The sequence below is a fragment of the Harpia harpyja genome (genome assembly GCF_026419915.1).
Source record: "Harpia harpyja isolate bHarHar1 chromosome 5 unlocalized genomic scaffold, bHarHar1 primary haplotype SUPER_5_unloc_1, whole genome shotgun sequence".
Lineage (NCBI taxonomy): Eukaryota > Metazoa > Chordata > Aves > Accipitriformes > Accipitridae > Harpia > Harpia harpyja.
This window is the reverse complement of record NW_026293153.1, coordinates 165,452-186,180: the sequence shown is the minus strand read 5'-3', so window position 1 is coordinate 186,180 and position 20,729 is coordinate 165,452. Positions and strand designations below refer to the sequence as shown.

The following is a 20,729-nucleotide window of genomic DNA, read 5'->3' as shown; positions in this document are numbered from 1 at the left end:
AGCTCTCTCCTCCGGGATCGATCCAGGTTTCCTCCCAGGCGTCTCCCAGAGTGTTTTGACCTCTAGTTTACGAACGTAAGATCTCAGGTATCAGCCCCAGACTCCTCCAAGGAAGGTACCCGGGAGGTTTTTTTCTTTTTTGGAGGATGGTCTCCCCTCCAGCATTCCCCTGTGACTAATCCCAGTAACTCCCAGAGTCTTTTGACCCTTTCTTATAGGGACCTCAGATCCCATGTAGCAGCCCCAGACTCCTCCAAGACAGCTACCCAAGATGATTTTTCTATTTTTGCGGAAGCTCTCCCCTCCAGGATCCCCCTGTGACTCCTTCCAGGCATCTCCCAGAGTCTTTTGGCCTTTTCTTGTAGGGACCTGAGATTCCAGGTAGCAGCCCCAGACTCCTCCAAGGAAGCTACCCTTCAGGTTTTTTCCTTTGGGGAGGAAGCTCTCCCCTACGGGATCCGCCTGTAACTCCTCCCAGTAGCTCCCAGAGGCATTTGACCTCCCTTTTAGGGACCTGAGATCCCGGGTAGCAGCCCCAGACGTCTCCAAGGAAGCTACCCTTGAGGTTTTTGGGGGTTTTTTTGGAGGAACCTCTCCTATCCAGGATAGACCCAAGGTTCCTGCCAGTAACTCCCAGAGGCTTTTGGCCTTTACTTATAGGGACCTATAATCCCAGGTAGCAGCCCCAGACTCCTCGAAGGAAGCTATGCAAGATGATTTTTCTCCTTTGCAGGAAGCTCTTTTCTCTGGGATTGACCCAAGACTCTTCCCAGGTACTTCCCAGAGTTTTTTGACCTCTGCTTTATGTACCTAAGATCTCAGGTCTCAGTCCTAGACTCCTCCAAGGAAGCCACCCTTGAGGTTTTTTTCTTTTTTGGAGGAAGTTGTCCCATCCAGGATCCCCCTGTGACTCCTCCCAGTAACTCCCAGGGTCTTTTGACATCTCTTTTAGGGTCCTGAGATCCCAGGTATCAGCCCCAGACTTCTCCAAGGCAGCTACCCAAGATGTTTTTTGTCCTTTGGAGGAAGCTCTCTTCTCCGGGATCGACCCAAGACTCCTCCCAGGTATCTCTCAGAGTCTTTTGGCATCTGCTTTAAGTACCGAAGATCTCGGGTCACAGCCAGACTCCTCCAAGGCAGCTACCCAACATGATTTTTGTCCTTTTGAGGAAGCTCTGCCCTCCAGGATCCACCCACCTCTCCGGACAGGCTGCAGAAGTGGGCCTATGTGTATCTTATCAAGTTCAACAAGGCCAGGGGCATGGTACTGCACCCAGTTTGGTGCAATCTCCGGTATCAGTACAGGCTGGGGTTTGAAGTGATTGAGTGCAGCCCCATGCACGACTTGGTGGATGAAGAGCTGGACATGAGCTGACAATGTGCCATTGCAATCCAGAACGCCAACCGTATCCTGGGCCACATCAAAAGAAGCATGGCTGGCAGGTCGAGGGAGGGGATCCAGCCCCTCTCCTCTGCTCTGGTGAGACCCCCACCTGGCATACTGCATCCAGCTTCGGAGTCCCCGGCAAAAGAAAGACATGGTCCTGGTGGAGTGGGTCCAGAGGAGGGCCACAAAAATGATCAGAGGGAGGAGCACCTCTCCTGTGAGGAAAGGCTGAGAGAGCTGGGGTTGTTTATCCTGGAGAAGAGAAGGCTCCAGGGAGACCTTACTGCAGCCCTTCAGTACTTGAAAGGGGGCTTCTTTGAAAGATGGGGACAGACTTTGCAGCAGCACCTGTAGCGACAGGACAAGAGGGAATGGTTTTACACTAAAAGAGGGTAGATTTAGGCTAGCTCTAAGGGAGACATTTTTTACAGTGACGGTGGTGAGACACTGGCACAGGCTGCCCAGAGAGGTGGTAGCTAGATGCCCTATCCCTGGAAACATTCAAGGCCAGGTTGGACGGGGCTCTGAGCAACCTGATCTAGTTGAAGATGTCCCTGCTCATTGCAGGGGGGGGGTTGGACGAGATGACCTTTAAAGGTCCCTTCCAACCCAAACCATTCTATGATTTCTCTGTTGTTTCCCTCTTGGCTCCCATTACCTCAGGAGCCCCTGGCTCATCTCTCTTAAGACTTCACAAGTGTGTTCCAGTGTACCCCTCACGTCTTGGAGCAACAGGCCGAGGGTCCTCGCTAGCACCCCGTCCCCCTAACCTTGGCATGTCGCCCCACAGCTTGTCAAGGGCGAGCCTGATAGTATCCCTCTCCCCCTTGTGGCAGTACACACACAAACACACACCCCCTCCAGGAAACAAAACTCCAAACAGGGAGAAGAGAGAAAAAACCCCAAACCCTAGAGGCCGCAGGTTGAAAATTGAACTTACCAATCGAGAAGCGCCAGGTATACTGAAGTGACCTTTTGGCCAATGGGGAGTAAAATGACCGCAGATCCGATTCGACAAGGGTATAAAGAGGGTCCCGCCAGAGGACATTTTGGAATCAGTCCTCCCGAGAGCAGCGGATCTGCAGTCAGGGACTCCCCCTTGGGTCGGGACGCCGCCCGAGGTAACTCCTCGAGGTAGAGAGCCCTCATCTTTTAGGTGAGTGATACGCGCATTTTGAGTCATCATTTTAAATCTTAAGAATTCTTAAGAAGTCGGTTGTGTAGTATTAATTCCCCTTACATCATTGAGCCTGTGGTTTACAAAATGTTACCGGAGTTCTAACTAACTTTTTACTAAAGAATGAAGCTGAGCTTTAACACCTGTGGGATTTGATTGTGCATGCCTCTGTAACATCCCTTCGAGTGTAGGTTAAAGCTCTGCCAAGGAGGCCCGCTAGCTCGTGAGCCAAGACCCCCTTCTCCCTTTGAGAAAGGCGAATCCCATCTGACACCAGCAGGCCTGGGGCCATGCCGGCCACCCCATTATCGAAAAACCCAAAAGTCTGGCGGGGACACCAGCCACGACCCACGTATTAACAGACCGGGTCCATCTCTTTCTTCCAGTGTCGCTGCCCGCAACTGGAAGGAGAGAGGGAAAAATAACCCATGTTCCAGATTCCCCTCCCAACCATCCCAAGGCCCCAAAGTCTCTTTCGATCGCCCTCGGACCACGCGTTGCAGCTTCGTCGCCACCCAGGCGGAAGAGCAGTAGTGGGCAATAGCCCGTGGGCCGTCCCAGGCTAGGAAGTTTCCCAGTGCTGCCCTGAACCCGGGCCCCGGGGAGGCAGCAGGCTTCCCTAAGAGGAGGCTCTGTCCGGCATCTCGGACCCTCTGTTCCCCTCAGAAGGGAGTCACCCACACCCCTAAGCCGTCTTTGCTTCCTCGGGGAGGCGGTCGTAGGGTAGGGGGTAGGCCTTTCTGACCGTGGCAACACCTCTGGCGTAGCTGGTCCGAGCTCCACAGCCTTCCTGGACTGGCCTTCCACCTCCGGAGCCTCAGGCACCTGGGAAGGCGAGGAGGGGGTTCACCTGCCGCCCCCAGCCTGGCCTCGCCTCCTTTCCCTTTTCCTTTCCTTTCCCCTTTCCTTTCCTTTCCTTTCCTTTTCCCTGTCCTTTCCTTTTCCTTTTCCCTGTCCTTTCCTTTTCCTTTCCTTTTCCTTTCCTTTTCCTTTCCTTTTCCCTGTCCTTTTTCTTTCCTTTTTCCTTTCCTTTCCTTTTCCCTGTCCTTTCCTTTTCCTTTACTTTTCCTTTCCTTTCCTTTCCCTTTCCCTTTCCCTTTCCCTTTCCTTTCCTTTTCCTTCCCTTTCCCTTTCCCTTTCCCTTTCCCTTTCCCTTTCCCTTTCCCTTTCCCTTTCCTTTTCCTTCCCTTTCCCTTTCCCTTTCCTTTCCTTTTCCTTCCCTTTCCCTTTCCCTTTCCTTTCCCTTTCCTTTTCCTTTCCCTTTCCTTTTCCTTTCCCCTTTCCTTTCCTTTTTCCTTCGCTTCGGAAAGGGCTGGGGGTGGCGCGGCCCCTGGGCCGAGACCTGCCGCTCCGCTCCGCTCCGCTCCGCTGCGGGCCGGGCCGGCTCCGGGGCAGCTCGCCTCGGCGACCGACTGCCGGTTGCAGTGACAGCCGGGCAGCGGCCCCAGGCTGCTCCAAGGAAGCTCCCGGAGACGAGGGTTCTCCTCTGGAGGAAGCTCTCTCCGCCGGGAGCCACCCGCCACTCCGTCCGTCCTCGGGTCCCCCTTGTCCCGGCAGGCTGCGCTGGGGCCCGGGAAGGGCCTCGGGAGAGCCCCGGGGCTGCGCTGGGGCCGGGGCCGGGGCCGGGGCCGGGGCCGGGGCCGGGGCCGGCTCTGTCCTGGCGGCGACCCCCCCTGCGGCGGGGGCACGGGAGGACCCCCTTTGGTCCGCCCCGGGACCCGGGACGGACTGACAGCGCTGCCCTCACAGCGGGGGGGGGACGGACTGACTGACAGCGGCGGGGCGGGGGTGTCGCCCCCCCTCCAGGCGCTGGGGGACGGCATCGCATCCCCCTCGGCCGCCCCTTCCTTCCCCAGGCAGAAGAAACGGACGGACACACGGCCATGGGGGCTTCCTCCCCTGAACCGCTCCGCTCTGCCACAGGTTGCCGCCAGGTCCCCGCTAGCAAGTGGGCCCGGGGTTCAAAAAGCAAGTGTCCGTGTGTGTGTGTGCAGGGGGGGGCGTGGGGGCTGTGTATCTAGCTCGCTAGCTCTCTCTCTCTCGAGCTAGTGCAACTGTAATTGCCAACAAGCGGTAACAGCAACTATCGATCCCAGGAGCACCTGGTGTCTATACAGTATTTTGATACAAACTTATCATCTCCAAGAAAGTAAATCGCAAAAAAAGCAAAGCCAGCAGCAGGACAAGCAGCACCGGGGCAGAGGAGATTCCCCCTTTTGGGGAGGGAGTGGGTAAGTAGCACAAAAACGCCCGGCGGGAGGAGGAAAAACGGAGAAGCCTTTTCCAGTTCCGACTTCCCTCACCCACGAGCTCTCCGGCCTGATCACGCTGACTTCAGCAGCTAGGAGCATCAAGGTCCGCAGTCACCAGTGCCGACAACACGGCACCGGTGCCACGAGCCCAGGTACCGCTGGAAGTGATGTCAGATGCAGAAAACCCTGTGGTAGATTAGAAAGTCCTGTTCTAAATTTAGTCAGTTAGCCAAGATCAGCCTGATCTTTTCCAGTCTTCCTGTTTAATGATGCCTCACCTGGAGCACCAATGCTGATCCTTTCTGTCCTTCCTCATGGATGGTGCGTCCCTCTTGGCAGGAAAATGAACCACTGACCCGATACAGAGCGACTGAGCGGTCAAAGCGAGGAGGGGATACCTCCTCAAAGGACCACCGAAGACCAGCCGAGACCCACGCACGTGCGGAGAAGGCATCTGATGCGTCAGGGTTACGTCCTGCTACGCGCATGCATCAGATAGTTTGAATATGTATTAGGTAGGAGTAGTTTGATAAATTAGATGCAACTGTTACTGTATAAAAGGGACACAGCTGATGAATTTGGCGTGCTTGATTTGTGCAAAGTCCACGGAGCACCCTGCGCAGAACAAAACAGTATCTCTCCCGCCTGTGTGAGATTGCTCTCTTGCACACCATGTACCGAATCCGCTTTTAGGACAACAGAAGCAAGTGTGGGGCTTTTTCCAGCCTTTATGGGATGCCAAGAGGAAGAGAGGGAAGAGCTTGCTTGTTTCTGCTTGTTCTTTTTTAAGTACCTTTCCCTTTCCTTTAAGAAAGCGGCCACTGCTTTAAAGAACAAGGTGCTTTCTCAAAGTTAAAAGAATGCCTATCATCCCAGTTAAAATAAAAACCATTTTTGTTTAGATTTCATTAACCCATGTTCTTTATCATCTAAAATGATTTTTCCAAAATGGATGCACATCTTGCCCATAAGTCTGTAATGGCATTTTCCGGATTGAGACATCAAAATGTCTTTGTGTGTAGGTTGTAGCCTCAGCCAGCCCAGCTCTTGCAGGGTAAAGGCCCTTTCTTATGCAGCTGCATCTAAGATCAGGGAAGTGGGACGGACATCCTCCTCCTGACAGAACCAGTGCTAAAGAAGACCAACTCACGGATAGCTTCCCTTATTTATGGCTTGTTCTCCGTCTGGTCAACTCTCTATCCATTCCCTGGTCCTCACCGCTGTCCGTCTCATTGTACAGCCCCCCAGCAGAAGGGACCGAACCCTGGTGCACTCAGCCTGTACCACGGTTTGTGGGACAGGCCTAAGGAGAACGGCATAAATGGAACCAGTTTCTCAACCCCATTTCTTCTTGGAGGGAAAGCATTCTTTCACTGCTGACGGGAGTCCGGGAATGAATACAGAGGCGTATAGGGTGGATAATCCGTGCACCACGGTGGCAACAAGCCAAACAGACCCCATGTTGCATTATCTGACTCATTTAGAGCATCGCCTCATTCTGCCAGACACATTACCCTGTCAGACGGCCACACGTCGCTACTGCTGCAGTAACCACCAGTAACACAGTGTTATGCGTTAGATCAGCATTGTGCATGTACGTGCTGACGGTGCCTCAGCTCAGGAGAGGGCTGAAGAATGACGGTTTATTGCAAATGCGCTAGCGTGATGGCAAAAAGCTGCCTGAGCATGCCCTAGGCACATCTGAAATCTTAACTCCCAGCCTCATCCCACTACGTATCAAAGGCATAAATAATGACACAACTTGTAGCAGAGTGGTAAAATCTAATCCAAAACATTTTCACCAATTTTGACCTTTTTAATGCTGTGAAGCATAGGGCAGCAGTCCATCCAATACTAGAAACCTCTACTTCTTCTTCTTGGAGGGAAGGAGTGTTTTCTGCCAGGGTAAGACTGATTAAAATAACACACAGTTCCAAGCTGATGCTTGTTGTACTAGAGTCTCATACAATGATTTTCAAATATAAAATTCCCGATTTATAACACTCAAGGATCAACACCTTAAAGCTTGTTGCTCTTTTTCCAAAACCTCTAGGTTGTGAAGAAAAAGACATTCGAACCCAACATCTTCAGTACGTTGATTTGAAAACGTACACAAAGTCGAATTTCGTTGTAAAGCATTTAATAGCGGAGACAAGCAATGCATAAAGCTGAATTACAAAAGAAACAATACAACCTGACATTCATGCTACAAGTTTACCTTTCCACAACCATTAGTACTTCCAGGTCAGTTCTTTCCAACAAAGAGATGCTGTAGTGGCGAGAAGATTATGCCGGGGAAACAACAACAACAAACCCCCCCACGTTGTACCTAAAATACTTCTCTGAGAATTGTAACAACAAGGTAATTTCTGTCCACCAGAAAGACACAACCCCAGCACAAAATAATACAGAGGAAGACCGAAAAAGTAGAGGAAACATAAAGAACAACCTGTGCCATAACGGTCTAGTCTCAATAGTTAAGGGGACTGGCATACATTATGATTAACAAGGCGTTTTATTCCTTCCAGAACTAACCCACCTATCAAACAGTTCCTGCCGACGTTCAACACGTGCTGTGCAGTGAACAGACCACTCTTGCGGCACACAGCTTCGACAGCTTCAGAGCGCTCCTTTAGTCAGCAATGCCCAGCAACTGTTGGCGGGGCTCCTTTCATTTCGGTTTGAAATGGTGTCTTTGGGACACCAAAGTTACAAAGGCCACAGTTGCTGAGCGGCCAAATAAAGGCCATACTTGCCTTAAGGGGACTGAAGGTCCCTCCCAGGAAGGCCTCGCGAGAAGGGGGAGTGTGTAAAAGTCCTTTAGAAACTGGGCTGGAGATGGCACTCCTCAGCTGATAAAAGCCACAGCCTATGAGGGCTGTGACTGAGGTCAGCAACCCTCCCCTGAGGAGTTTTTTCCCCAAAGACAGCTCAGAAGAGGACCATTTCCCGGGAATGTTGCACCTTACCACAAGACAAAAGGACACCCCTGAATGCTCCTTTGCCTTGGCAGACTTTGGTTTAACCACAGAAAAGAGGTACCCATTCTTCAAGAGAATCACCTGAACTGCCAGAATCAGGCACAGGCTCGGACAGAGCCAGGACTGCACCTGCTCGTAGCTGCAGTAGTCGTACCTTCTCCAGAACCTGGAGAGACCTCTTCCTTCTGACTCCACGTTTCCTTTGTTCACCATTTGGTCCAGCTGCTGCAGTAGCTGCACCGCACCCTCAGCCTGACCGGTTCCTGTTCTTTGTTCGAGGTTAGATCCCACAGGTGCCCCTGTAAGAAACAGCAGCAAGAACAAAAACACAAGCTCGCTCTCTCCACACTCCCTGCAGACCCAACGGCAGACCCTGAAACCGAGAGGTGGGTCCAGGCTCTGACTGACCTCACGCCTGGGAGCTTTCAAAGCAATCACGGTGCAGACTGGTTTGGAGGTAGGCTCCCATCTCACAGCCCAGCTCTGAAAGAGCTACAGAGCCTGGCTCTATGGGTGGGAATTGCTTACAGCCAAAATCATTGCTGACCTACTGCTCTTCGGTGGTTCTAATTCCTAGTCTCACGTGCCGGAAAATACCAAACACCACTTTTAAAGGAAAACTAATACCAATGCCATCCTTGCAGCTTTTGATTTTGTACGACCAAGTCGAATGAAACAAGCCAGGAATTCCTTACTTACACAAACTCACTTGGTTACAGCCCACAGTAAGGGATGCTGGACTAAACTCACGCTCATCTTCTTTGGAGGAATTCTGAAAGGAAAAGGAACCCAAGAACTTTCACACCATGTAAAATTCTGTTCTACAGGAGATCTTTGTTTCTTCGCTTGCTTGCTTGAAGAACTAAAAGGCAAGGTCTACTCTCTTGTTCTGTGACTTTATTTTCTTTCCTGCTACTATGAGGACTTTCTTCACCAATATCTTTCTACCCCTCCCTCCTCAGGACATTCCCAGGCCTAACAGAAAGCTGGAATTCATGAGGCCGCACCTTGAATACTGTGTTCAGTTTTGGGCCCCTCACTACAGGAAAGACATTGAGCTGCTTGAGCGTGTCCAGAGAAGGGCAACCAAGTTGGTGAGGGGCCTTGAGCACAAGTCTTATGAGGAGCGGCTGAAGGATCTGGGGTTGTTCAGTCTAGAAAAGAGGAGGCTGAGGGGAGACCTTATCGCTCTCTACGACTACCTGAAGGGGGGTTGTAGTGAGGTGGGTGCTGGTCTCTTCCGTCAGGTGGCTGGAGATAGGACGAGAGGAAATGGCCTCAAGTTGCGGCAAGGGAGATTTAGGTTAGATATTAGGAAAAATTTCTTTACGGAGAGGGTTGTCACACATTGGAACAGGCTGCCCAGTGAAGTGGTGGTGTCACCAGCCCTGGAGGTATTAAAAAAGTGTGTAGATGGGGTACTCCATAACATGGTTTAGTGGGCATGGATGATGGTTGGACTCGATGATCTTGAAGGTCTTTTCCAACCTAAATGATTCTATGATTCTATGACTAGACTTTAATATAGCAGATGATAGATAGTGAAAGAGGAACAGCAGCTACGGCACAGACAGAGATTTTAAAAAACATCGACAGAGGTGCTGTGGGGAATAACAGCCGCTGGACAATACAGGCCCCTAGACATCAGCCCTGCTAAGACACACTCAGGAAGCAGAGTAAAAGGGCAGGACAAAAGTGAAAAGTGCCAGAAGCAAGAGGTGAGCCAGGAATACCCATTCGCAAGGCTATCAGCAATACAAAGGACCACAAACAACAAAACCACCATGTAAGCTTCTTCAGGAGAAAGTAAAACAACTTTGTCACAGAGATAAGAGAAGAGAAGAATAGATCCCTCCCTGATGGTGCTTCTCTTGCACTAAGCTCAGGTTCACGTGAAATTCCAAACTTCAGATGGCCAGAGATCTTTGCAGTTTAGTCTCAGAGCATTAACTAAGGTAGGAAAATTATCTGCAGTGACAGGCTGAGCGTCTCCCCGTTCTTTCTTCCTTGGACTTCTACTGGTGCTCCTGCTAAGCAGAAAGATGCACAGGCTCAACTCCAATCATCCTGACCAGACAGCCTCCTGTCAAAATCGCAGGCCTGGAAAGCATTTGGATGAGAGCTGAAAATGCAATCTATTCAACAGCCATGCGACTGCGGCACTTCCATGCTCCTCCTTCTGAATCGACTGCCGATGCTGTAAAGTCAGACCTACGTGTACTAAGCAGACAGATTTCCTTCATGTTTTAACGAGACCCTTCCCTTTTCGAGATGCACTCTAAAACACCAGCTGGATTTGGATCCAAAGTCATACACTGCTCATAAACTGAACAAGAGCCCTGCAGGAATGACCAGAAGAATCCTGAGAAAGTACAGGCACTACTGAGATGTTTTTTCCTAAACCTGATCTTTCTTCTCATCCTGAATACCAGAAGAAAACAAATGGAAAGCAAACCAAATGGAAGGCATGTCACAGAAGCACCTGGCTCTGATCTCCTAAAAAAGCACACGAGGGAGAGGTCATCTGCTCAGGATTCCATGCGGTGCTCCTGACATCTGGTCTGGTATTCATAAAGACACCAGTTTGTGTCTGGAGCTCCCTCCCAGCGTAACAGTGCCCTGACTAGTGCAAATTGCAGGCACGAGTCATGGTGGCACAAGCATCTTTTCTGGAGAAGGTTCTTCTCACCTGAACTGCTATTTACCAAGCTGATGATTCACTCATCCTAGTTCCAGTTTACCTGGAAAGAGCTCAGGACATGTCCTCCCACATCAGTTAACACAATAGGAGGTTACGGTGATGTCTGTCACCTACCACATCATTTCTCAGGGTCCAACATGCTAACCTGGAGCTCCAGCTTCTGAGGACCCTAATGTTTGGGAAATTCAGCCACTGTACAAGGAGCGGAGGCATTCTGGGGACAGCGATTATAGCAAAGCGGGGAATAAAAAAAAGCATCTTTCAGAGGATGACCTTATCCCACCAACAGAGTGTTTGGAGCACCTGAGGAAAGAAGCCAGAAAGGGCATGTGTAGAGAGACCTGTCACTAATCCTGCAAAGGTGAGCTGAGGGGAATAAAAACGGATACAGGTTTTAGAGACAAATCAGCCTGCTTGTTTTAGAGAAGTTCTTCTGTACTGGAGGCTCCTGAGGAGTTACCAGGCAGTCTCCTTCCTATCTTGAAAATCCAAGAAACCTGCCAAAAACCCCTCTTCTGAAAGAAAGTTTTGGGCTTAAAACAAGGTGAGGGCTGTTTCAATACAGGAGTTTACCTGTGCAGGTTGAAGGTAACCATGCAACTAGCAGCACCTGAAATTGCAGGCCACTGTATATGCAGGGGATCCCTGCAGAGCAATTATGCTTAGATTGGCCCTCTGAAACCAGTCCTACAGCAGCAAGCAGGCAGTATGCCCTGGCCAGCAGGCAGCAAGCCCACAGACGATATTTGCGTAAAGGCTCAGCCAGTTGTGGAGAGGTCCAAAAGGTTTCTGAAATGGGGGCAGCACGTCATCATGCAGAAACACACAGAAATCTGGGCATCTGATGCAACTGTTCACCTCCCAAGGAATGGTGGGAGAAGCAGCTGTTCCTTTTATATCACCAGGCAACTTCCTTTCTGGACAACCCCAAGAGGAATAAGTTTGCCTCCTCGGAAAAGACTCTCTCCAAAGAGCTGGAGAGGGAAGGCGGCCAGGAAGGCAATAGCATGGCAGGGGTTTGAACTAAATGCAGAACGGCTATCAGGATCCAGAAAATGGATGAAATGCACTGGGAGGATGGGCAACAGCCAGGAGGAGGAGAACAGGGGGGGGAGGGAAGACCCTCCTACCTAAAGGGTGTGCCTAACAGCAGCTCTGTCACAGCAGCCTTTTAGCTTGTGGGCTAAAAGAGAAAGAATCTCGCCCTCCTGACAAGGTCTCTGGAGAACAGTGGGTTTAGAAAGCAACTGCCAATCCCTCTGGAACAATCCTGTCGTAAATCTGCCTTCTGATGACACAGCAAGAAAAGGCATGACACCGTTTCAAGAAGAGGGAGATGCCTGCAAAGCCATCTGCACAGAGAAAGGACACTGGTGAGGAGTGGCAAGTACTCGCGCTGAAGCCAGTGTCAAGGTGTCAGCACCCACTCTTGGCCCTTCATGGAGTTCTGCACAAAGGAGCAGGTGAGGTAAAAGACGACTGGAGTCTCTTGAAGACAAGGCAGGGCAACCTTCAGGTTCAGCTCCGAGAGGCTAAGCTCACCCCTAGAGTTTGTAGCTTCACAGTCAGAAAAGCCTGTGTTGGCTCCCGGTCAAACTCATCCCGTGGCTAAGTTTGGTGAGCAGGAATCACAAATGCCTCCATGCAGGTGATGCAGGTGAAAAGGGAAAAAAAGTTACCTGAAGGCATTTTTATGCTTGCCACTTTAAGAATCTAGGACTAAACAGATGCTATTGCCTCTTTCTGAATATTCTGTAGCTTACCGTTTCAAATCCATGCTTTGCTTTACTCATATGGCAAACACGCTCGGCTCCAGTTCGAAAAATAAGTCAAACAGGTAAGAACTGAGTTTACCAAAAGTCACAAAAAGGAAGCAATCTTGTAAATGGCTGCTCAAGTATTTCATTAGAAAGCAGGGGTTTAGCACCTCCCTCTAAGCCAACAAGATAGATACCCTTAATCTGTATTTGTACTCATGTTTCAAAGTCTCATTTAAAAAATGAAAATCGGCACTCACTCCAGTATTAGGCTTTCTGCTTTTCTAGTAAGCCCAACAAGCAGTTAAAGAGAAAAACAGCGTGACGTGACAGGGAAAGGGGGATGAGCAGCGAGGTGAGAAAGCTTGCAAATCCTACAAGATTACTAACACAAAGAGAAGGGCAGGTAGCAAAGAACCATAGAAAGATCTTACAAGACTCGGTCGTGGAGCAATAAAATGGCAGAGAAGTACAAAGTGATGCACGTGGGGAAAACCGGTCCTGGCTTCACACACAAAATAGTGCTCTTGGAGCTGATCAGCATCACCTGGAGATTCCGATAGCTCAACACTCAATAGCACTCCAAGAAAACCCAAATCCAAATGCCCCAGGAGGACTTACGAGCAAAAGAGCTTCCCAAAAAGAAAAAAAAGATCAAGAAGTGGTCTGACTACAGCAGGCAAACTCCTTCCCAGGGTGGGGGAATGCTCAGACTGAATGCTCAGCTCTTCAGTCTAACAGAGTAACCAGAAAAAAATGACAGAAGGCTTGAAGTTGATGCCTGACCGGTTTAATCTTGAAATCAAGAATACACTGTAGAATTATTAACTGTTTTAATCTTTTCTGGAATAGCATAACTGCTGGGGCAAGACACAGGACTAAGAGAGAACTGCCAGACTGGACCATGAAATAGCCCTTTCTGGCCTTGTATTTTATGAATCTACAACTCACGCCTTGGCTAAAAGAGATTAGAAAGCATTCTGGATCCTGGTCTCATTCTTCACTCATGTCCAGCAGTTTTATTGTGACTAGAAACTGATGGAGGGGGTGGGGTGGGGAATGAAAGGACTACATCTGTATGAGCAGGAAAAGAACTGGCTTCAGACTTCTCCCATTATAACCTCTGCATGAAATACATTTGGGAATTGGGTAGAATAGAAGGCAACAAGGGAGATGATTTGACATGGTCTGTACGTCGCCATGGAAGGGGAAAGGTGAGCATAAACACTTCCGACCACAACGCTGGATCTGGGACTCTCTGCCACATACTTGTGAATGTTAAGTACAGACACAAATCTTCTGTTTTTAAAAGCTACACTCCATGAAAGAAAGAAGCCTGCCAGACTATAACTAACAATGGGCCTGCCTCTGAAAGGTAATCAAGAACTAAGCTTGAAGTTAGCTACCACAAGCCAGCATTGCACCCTCGCACTGAAGGCGGCCAACAACACCCTGAGCTGCGTTAGGAAGAGTTTTGCCAGCAGCTCGAGGGAGGGAGGTGATCCTTCCCCTCTGCTCAGGGCTGCTGAGGCCAGTCTGTGTGCTCTGTCCACACTGGGCTCCCCAGGACGAGACTGGGACTCACTGGGGTGAGCCCAGCAAGGGGCCACAAAGATGATGAAGGGACTGGAGCACTCTTCATATGCGGAGAGGCTGGGACTCTTCAGCCTGGAGAAGGCTCAGGGGGCTCTTACCAATGTACACCTGATGGGAAGGAATGAAGAAGAGGGAGCCGGGCTCTCCTCAGCAGCGCCTTCTGGCAGGACAAGAGGCAAAGGGCACAAACTGCAAAACATGAAAGTAAAGCTGAACACAAGAAAAAACTTTCTGACTGCAACTGTGGGTGACCACTGCAATCGGTTGCCCACAGAAGTTGTGGCGTCTCCACCCTTGGAGCCCACTCAAAACCTGAGGGGACACGTCCTGGGCAACCTGCTCTGGGTGACCCTGCTTGAGCAGGAGGCGTTGGACTCGATGATATCAAAGGTCCCGAAAACCTCAATGGTTCTGTGAAAGCCACAGACAGAGATCTCTGCCTCAAGCCGAGAGGCAGCAGTCATCAGCCGACTCAGAGGAACAGGCTGGGAGGCAGCTAGAAAACTGTTCCCAGTTCCTCCCTTGTCATCCCTGCCTCAGCTGTGCAAGCCAGTGCACCGCTTTGTCGAGCTGCCCAGTTCTCATCCCGCTGTGATTCTGCAGGTAACGTTAACACAAAGGAGTTAGACGGGAAGAGCTCTAGTTAACGGCATGGGAACCTGAAAGCACAGGAGAACTTTTCTCCAAACGTGGGCAATGCTGCTTAGATTCTGTCACCTATGGAAGAGAAGGAAGAAGACAAATGGGCCAAAGGGTTACACAGGAATGAAATACGAGGAAGGCGCAAGAGACATCAAAAACATTGATATGTGCCCTGGAAGGCGATTTTGTAGTCAACTGACCTGCCCATACCCGACTGTGGGCATGAGGCCTCCGCTCCGACTTCCACTCTTCTCCTCTTCACCATTTCTTCCACTGCAGCACTTCCTGACACTTCTTTTCTTCTCTTGACCTTCAAAACATTGCAAACGTGGTATTGATAAAATTTGATTTTGACTTTTTCTGGCAGGTTGACCCTGGCTGAATGCCAGCTGCCCACCAAAGCCATTCTATCACTCCCCCCCGCCCCTCAGCTGGACAGGGGAGACAAAATATAACAAAAGGGCTCGTGGGTCGAGATAAGGACAGGAGAGATCACTCACCAATTACTGTCACGGGCAAAACAGACTCAGCTTGGAAAAATTAACTCAATTTATTACCAATCAACCAGAGTGGGGTAATGAGAAATAAAACCAAATCTCAAAACACCTTCCCTGCACCCCTCCCTTCTTCCCGGGCACAACTTCACTCCCGGATTCTCTACCTACCCCCCCCAGCGGCGCAGGGGGACTTTGGAATGGGATTTACGGTCAGTTCATCACACGTTATTTCTGCCGCTTCATCCTCTTCAGGGGCAGGACTCATCACACTCTTCCCCTGCTCCAGCATGGGGTCCCTCCCACGGGAGACAGTCCTCCACGAACTTCTCCAATGTGGGTCCTTCCCACAGGCCGCAGTTCTTCACGAACTGCTCCAGCATGGGTCCCTTCCACAGCATGCAGTCCTTCAGGAGCACACTGCTCCAGCATGGGTCCCCCACAGGGTCACAAGTCCTGCCAGAAAACCTGCTCCATGGGCTCCTCTCTCCACAGATCCACAGGTCCTGCCAGGAGCCTGCTCCAGCACGGGGTTCCCATGGGGTCACAGCCTCCTTCAGGCACCCACCTGCTCCGGCGTGGGGTCCTCCATAGGCTGCAGGTGGATATCTGCTCCACCATGGACCTCCATGGGCTGCAGGGGGACAGCCTGCCTCACCATGGTCTTCACCACGGGCTGCAGGGGAATCTCTGCTCCGGCGCCTGGAGCATCTCCTCCCCCTCCTTCTGCACTGACCTTGGTGTCTGCAGGGTTGTTTCTCTTACACGTTCTCACTCCTCTCTCCGGCTGCCATTTCTGTATGTCCCAGCAACTTTTTTTTCCTTCTTAAATATGTTATCACAGAGGTGCTACCACTGTCGCTGATTGGCTCGGCCTTGGCCGGCGGCGGGTCCATCTTAGAGCCGGCTGGTATTGGCTCTGTCGGACATAGGGGAAGCTTCCAGCAGCTTCTCACAGAAGCCACCCCTGTAACTCCCCCCCGGCTGCTACCAAAACCTTGCCACACAAAGCCAATACACTTTTCTATTCTAGAACAAAAGGCAGGCTTAATATACATCCGTATTTCGCAACATTGTCCAGGCTTATACAACAAAAAAAACAAAAAATGACTCAGGAATAAAAGATTAGCTGCCTTATTCAAACAGAAGGTAAGCACTGAGAGGCCATCCAGAGAATTATGCTCAACAGTTTTAAACAGGAACTACTGCTTCCCAGGACATCCTATTTGCTCCAGTTTTAGAGGAGGGCCTAGGAACGTAATTAGCTGGAACGTAATGCTAGCAGAGAGAGCGGGATTTTCTCTGGGGGAATTTGGGCAGGACACCTTCACTAATTCACTCCGTCTTCAGACACTTACCTGTATTGAAAACAAACCCACCCTGAGATCTCACTAAACAACAACTTTCCAAAGAAGCTTAACTTTGTTGTTTTCGACACGTACAGCACTTAGGAAACTACTTAATTATTCAGCAATATTGACCTCATACAGACTCTCACAGTGAAGAAACCATTTGACACCTCAGCTCAGACTTGCCAAAAACACATTTAACTGAAGCCAGCACGGCTCTCGCGTCCTCAGGCAGGACTTCATTCAAAGTCCACTGGAATTGACAGGAAGGTTTCCCTCAACTTGGATGGTTCTAGGTGAGAATTCACTCCCACCTTACACTGCCTGCCTGACACCCAGAAACAGGACAACTATAGCATTGCCTAGATATATATTCTGCTTCTCCAGACTACTTGGAATATCACTTTTTAAAAAAAAAAAACAACACACAAAACAAAACCACACACGCAACTTACAAGCTCATCACTGCCCTTGTTTACTTCTTTACCTGTAACAGAGGTATTATAAAATCTGGTGAATATTTGGTGACTGGACTTTCTTTAACCAACTTTAAAGTACAGTTTTGCATTGTACCTCACTTCCTGAGAACAAGATAAATGACTTAGAAACAATGCTGGACTTGCATATGATATATTGAAACTGAAGAACTGCAAATACAGCTCTTTCAGAATTCCTGGCTGTGAATAACACATGCCAGGGGGATGGGGACAATTGCTTTGGACTACTTGTCCATTTGATAAAGGAGACCAGAATATCTACTAAGCGCTCACAAGAAAGACCAGCAGCAGCTTCTCCCAGGGACCAATAATCAGAACGGGAAACAGTAAGAAAAAACACTCAGTTTTCACAACAGAGCAGGTTCAATGCAGAGTCCCACAGAGCTCTCAGCTGGGGCCTGAGGCTGTTCAGGGAATTCATAGAAAACCTGCAAAATGAGACACTAGGGAGGTGACAACAGTTGCTAATTATACAAAAGACATTAGTACCATTATTACTATCATTATTTAGAAAAACAAATGCGTTCTTTCTTTAGGAAAATAGAAACAAAGAGTGTGAAGTTCAATGTCAACAAATGTAGTCAAGCACAAGGAAGAAAAACAGGTGTTCCATACGTATGTACTGGCTCCAGCCTAGCTACTGACATTCAAGAATGAAGGTTGGGAGCCACTGGGCATTGCTTCATAAAAATACTAGCTGAAGAGTCAGCAGTGGGTGAAAAGGCAAAGAGAAATTCTAGACATTTTCAAAAAGCAATACAGGACAAAAGAGAACACATTGCTATGCTCTCTTTCAAATCCATGGTACAGCCATACTGCACGCAGTTTTGCTCCCTCTAATTCAAAGACACAGTGGAGGAAGGGAAAGGGAAAAGCAAGACATAGATCGTAGAAGTTTCCAGACATTATCCAAACATACCCATAGTGACTTACCACAAGATACGTCTTGCTGAAAAGAGCTGAGTTCTAGATACATAGTGCAACGTCCCATGGACCTGCTTCATCTCCTACCTCTAACTCCTTGACAGCTCTTTCAGTGGTGTCGAGATCCGGAGCGCTGTGAAACAAACAGAGAGAGTTAGTCCCACCCCAACCAAAAAGCAACAGAGCTACATTCCTTGTAAGAGTTTAAACAACAACAAAACATCATTCCCATTGCACAGAGAAAATACTTAGCAGGCAAATGATTTCCCAGTTTATTGTTCTTAAAAAACATCCATTCTTCCACAAGGACTGTTCCTTTGCAATTTTCTGCCCTTTTGTATTTTGTGCGTCTGAGGATACAAAGGATGAGAGATCAGATCTTTTCAGTCGATCCTCACTAACCTTTAGGATTGGGGTTTTTGACAAGGTGCCCTCAAACCAGCACCTCTCTCTTCCAGTCTATTGCAATGCCATTCTGCTCAAGGGACTAAAAGAAAGAACCGGCAGGACGTGTCTCTTAATCCCCTCCACAGTGCAAACCTGCAGAGGAACGGGCCTTCACGGCATTGGAGCTAGGCCCTGTGATGCTGGGAGCTGTGTACTGCCTGCATCAAACTGTGTTCCCAACTAGTAACTACACCTTTTGTAAGTCAGCTTCTCAAAAGTTGTTTGCTGCTAGGTATCGGCCAACAATAAAATGCACAGGGAGAGAGAACGTCTCAAAGAAAAGCTGTACCCATGAAGAAGTAAACAAATGTCGCACAAATGTCACTTGGAAATAAGGAAATATGGTGGAGTGTAAGGAATTATGGCATGCAAGTATTCTCTGGTATATGGTCTGGCAGGCAGCCATTCTCATATCCTCCACATTCAGGGGCCCCAGCCAGAACTCGGTCAGAGATGAGAACTTTCCTTCCTCTTCAGAAAGGCCCTCTCCTTGCTTAACATGGAACAAGTTAATGAAAGGAATTACACAGCGTGCCACAGCAGAAGGACAGATATCACCCACCCAAGACTTACGCTGTGGTCATGAAGTCTTCATGAATCAGCAGGGACACAAAAGTACGATTCAGGAAGGGACGCTGAAGCAGCGATGAGGAGAAGAGGGTGGAAAGAATGGAAGAAAGCAAGGGGCGATGACAGGCTGCCAAACTCAGACAAATGCAGTGCTCTCTCTACCATCAGGAGATCAAACACCTGCAGGCTGTTCAGAAATGTATGCACACTACTGGCAGTGCGGACCAAAGGGATTACACTGAGGGAAAGAGCTTGGTCACAGACAACAGCAACATTTCAAGCATCTTCTGAACACCACATGACACCACAAGACAGACAACACACCTTCCTCTCCAAAGTCAACACAGAGAACAAAACAAGGAGGAAGGTTAATCCTCCTGGATTTGACACTATTCCAGCAGAATGCTAATAAGCAAAGCTAAAGAAACAACTGCGTTTCAATTCATCCCAAAATAAACTCATGCGGCAGAATTTCAAAGACTCAGCCTACTTCTCCAAAGGAAAAAGGAGACTAGTGTGGCACGAGATTTAATGCAGCTTCAGGTCTGGAGACAGCCTAATTGGCGTGGTGTTCCTAGCACAGCCTCTTCAATTCTTCTGCAGCTAACAACAGTCACTTCCAGAGTAAACCCAGGCCTTGGCAGTGCCTGTGCACATCTCATTGCAAAAGCAAATTCACTCACACTGCTAAAACCACTCTCTAGGCAGAGGCTTGAGTCGTTGCCTGTGGCATTTTAGCCCTGCTGCAACCTCACTGGCATGAAAACAGGGGTTTCGGGATGCCACGACGCTGTTCTGTTTCTCTGACGCAGGGATACTTCCTGGCTCAAAAAGATCTCAGTCCTAGTTTCTGCATGGGTGCCACCACCTGAAAAGAAACTTAACCTCAACAGTTTAGAACACTTTCCAAAAGCCTCTGAGGGCATCAACCTTGAACTGCAGTCTGATGACGATCACAGCCTTGAACGATGTACACAGGGAGCCAGATTATGCTGAGCCACTGCTTTGGGGGTTTTTATTAATACTTACGAATACTATCATTATTAATTTTTTATCAGAGGCTAAGACAGCAACAACTCATAAAGTTTCAGACCAAGTTTGAGCCCTACAGAACACTCCTTCAGCAGGACCCAATCTATAAGCACCTGCTTAAAAATACAACCCTTAAACCTAAGCAGCCCCAGCTCCTTTTTCAGAGCAGCTCAAACTTCTGGAATTCTTACAGATCGCAGCCTCTGGGATTCCAAGTCCCCTCTCAAACTAAAAGCTCCAGAGCTCCTCCAGTGAGCTGGTCAAGGTTTTGCCCACTCACAAAAGCACTTGCCCATCATCTCTGTCTGCCTGACTAGCAGACACAAGCAGACTCCTCCAGGGCAATACCCTTAGGGAAAGTCTCTGTTTCACTTCTAAAGGACCATCCTCTTCACTTGTTTTACATCTTCCCCAGCTGACCAGACTGCTCAGCACCCTGTGCTTTAGTTACTTTGCTGGCTGCTAACTCAAACTTCCCATTTGAGGCTTACCACACAACTGGTACCTCCCACAACCCTCCTATTCACTGTCCCCTGCACACCCAAAGGCCGTTTTCCTTTCTCTGCCTTGCATGCCAGCAGTACCACAGACTAAACCACTCTCCCTTCACTCTCGTTTCTCAGGCTTGCCACTACAGTGCCTTCTAGAAACTGAGAACAGCAGTGTCCTAGTTTCAGCTGGGATAGAGTGAACTGTCTTCCTAGCAGCTGCTAGGTGCTATGGTTTGAGTTCAGTATGTGAAGAATGTTGATAACACTGATGTTTTCAGTTGTTACTCAGTAGTGTTTAGACTCAAGTCAAGGATTTTTCAGCTTCTCATGCCCAGCCAGCGAGAAAGCTGGAGAGGCACAAGAAGTTGGCACAGGACACAGCCAGGGCACCTGACCCAAACTGGCCAATGGGGTATTCCATACCATGGGACG

The 20,729-nt window shown here is 49.3% G+C and overlaps 1 protein-coding gene across 1 annotated transcript; it reads right to left on the bottom strand.

Moving 5' to 3' along the window:
• Window positions 1-7,573: 7,573 nt before the first annotated feature.
• Window positions 7,574-17,824, bottom strand: LOC128137945 (uncharacterized). The gene is given in 8 exon segments (XM_052779208.1): window positions 7,574-7,627; window positions 7,630-7,780; window positions 7,952-8,096; window positions 8,497-8,569; window positions 12,262-12,319; window positions 14,697-14,803; window positions 16,792-16,823; window positions 17,767-17,824. Coding segments are annotated over 8 exon segments (678 nt in total).
• Window positions 17,825-20,729: the final 2,905 nt, after the last annotated feature.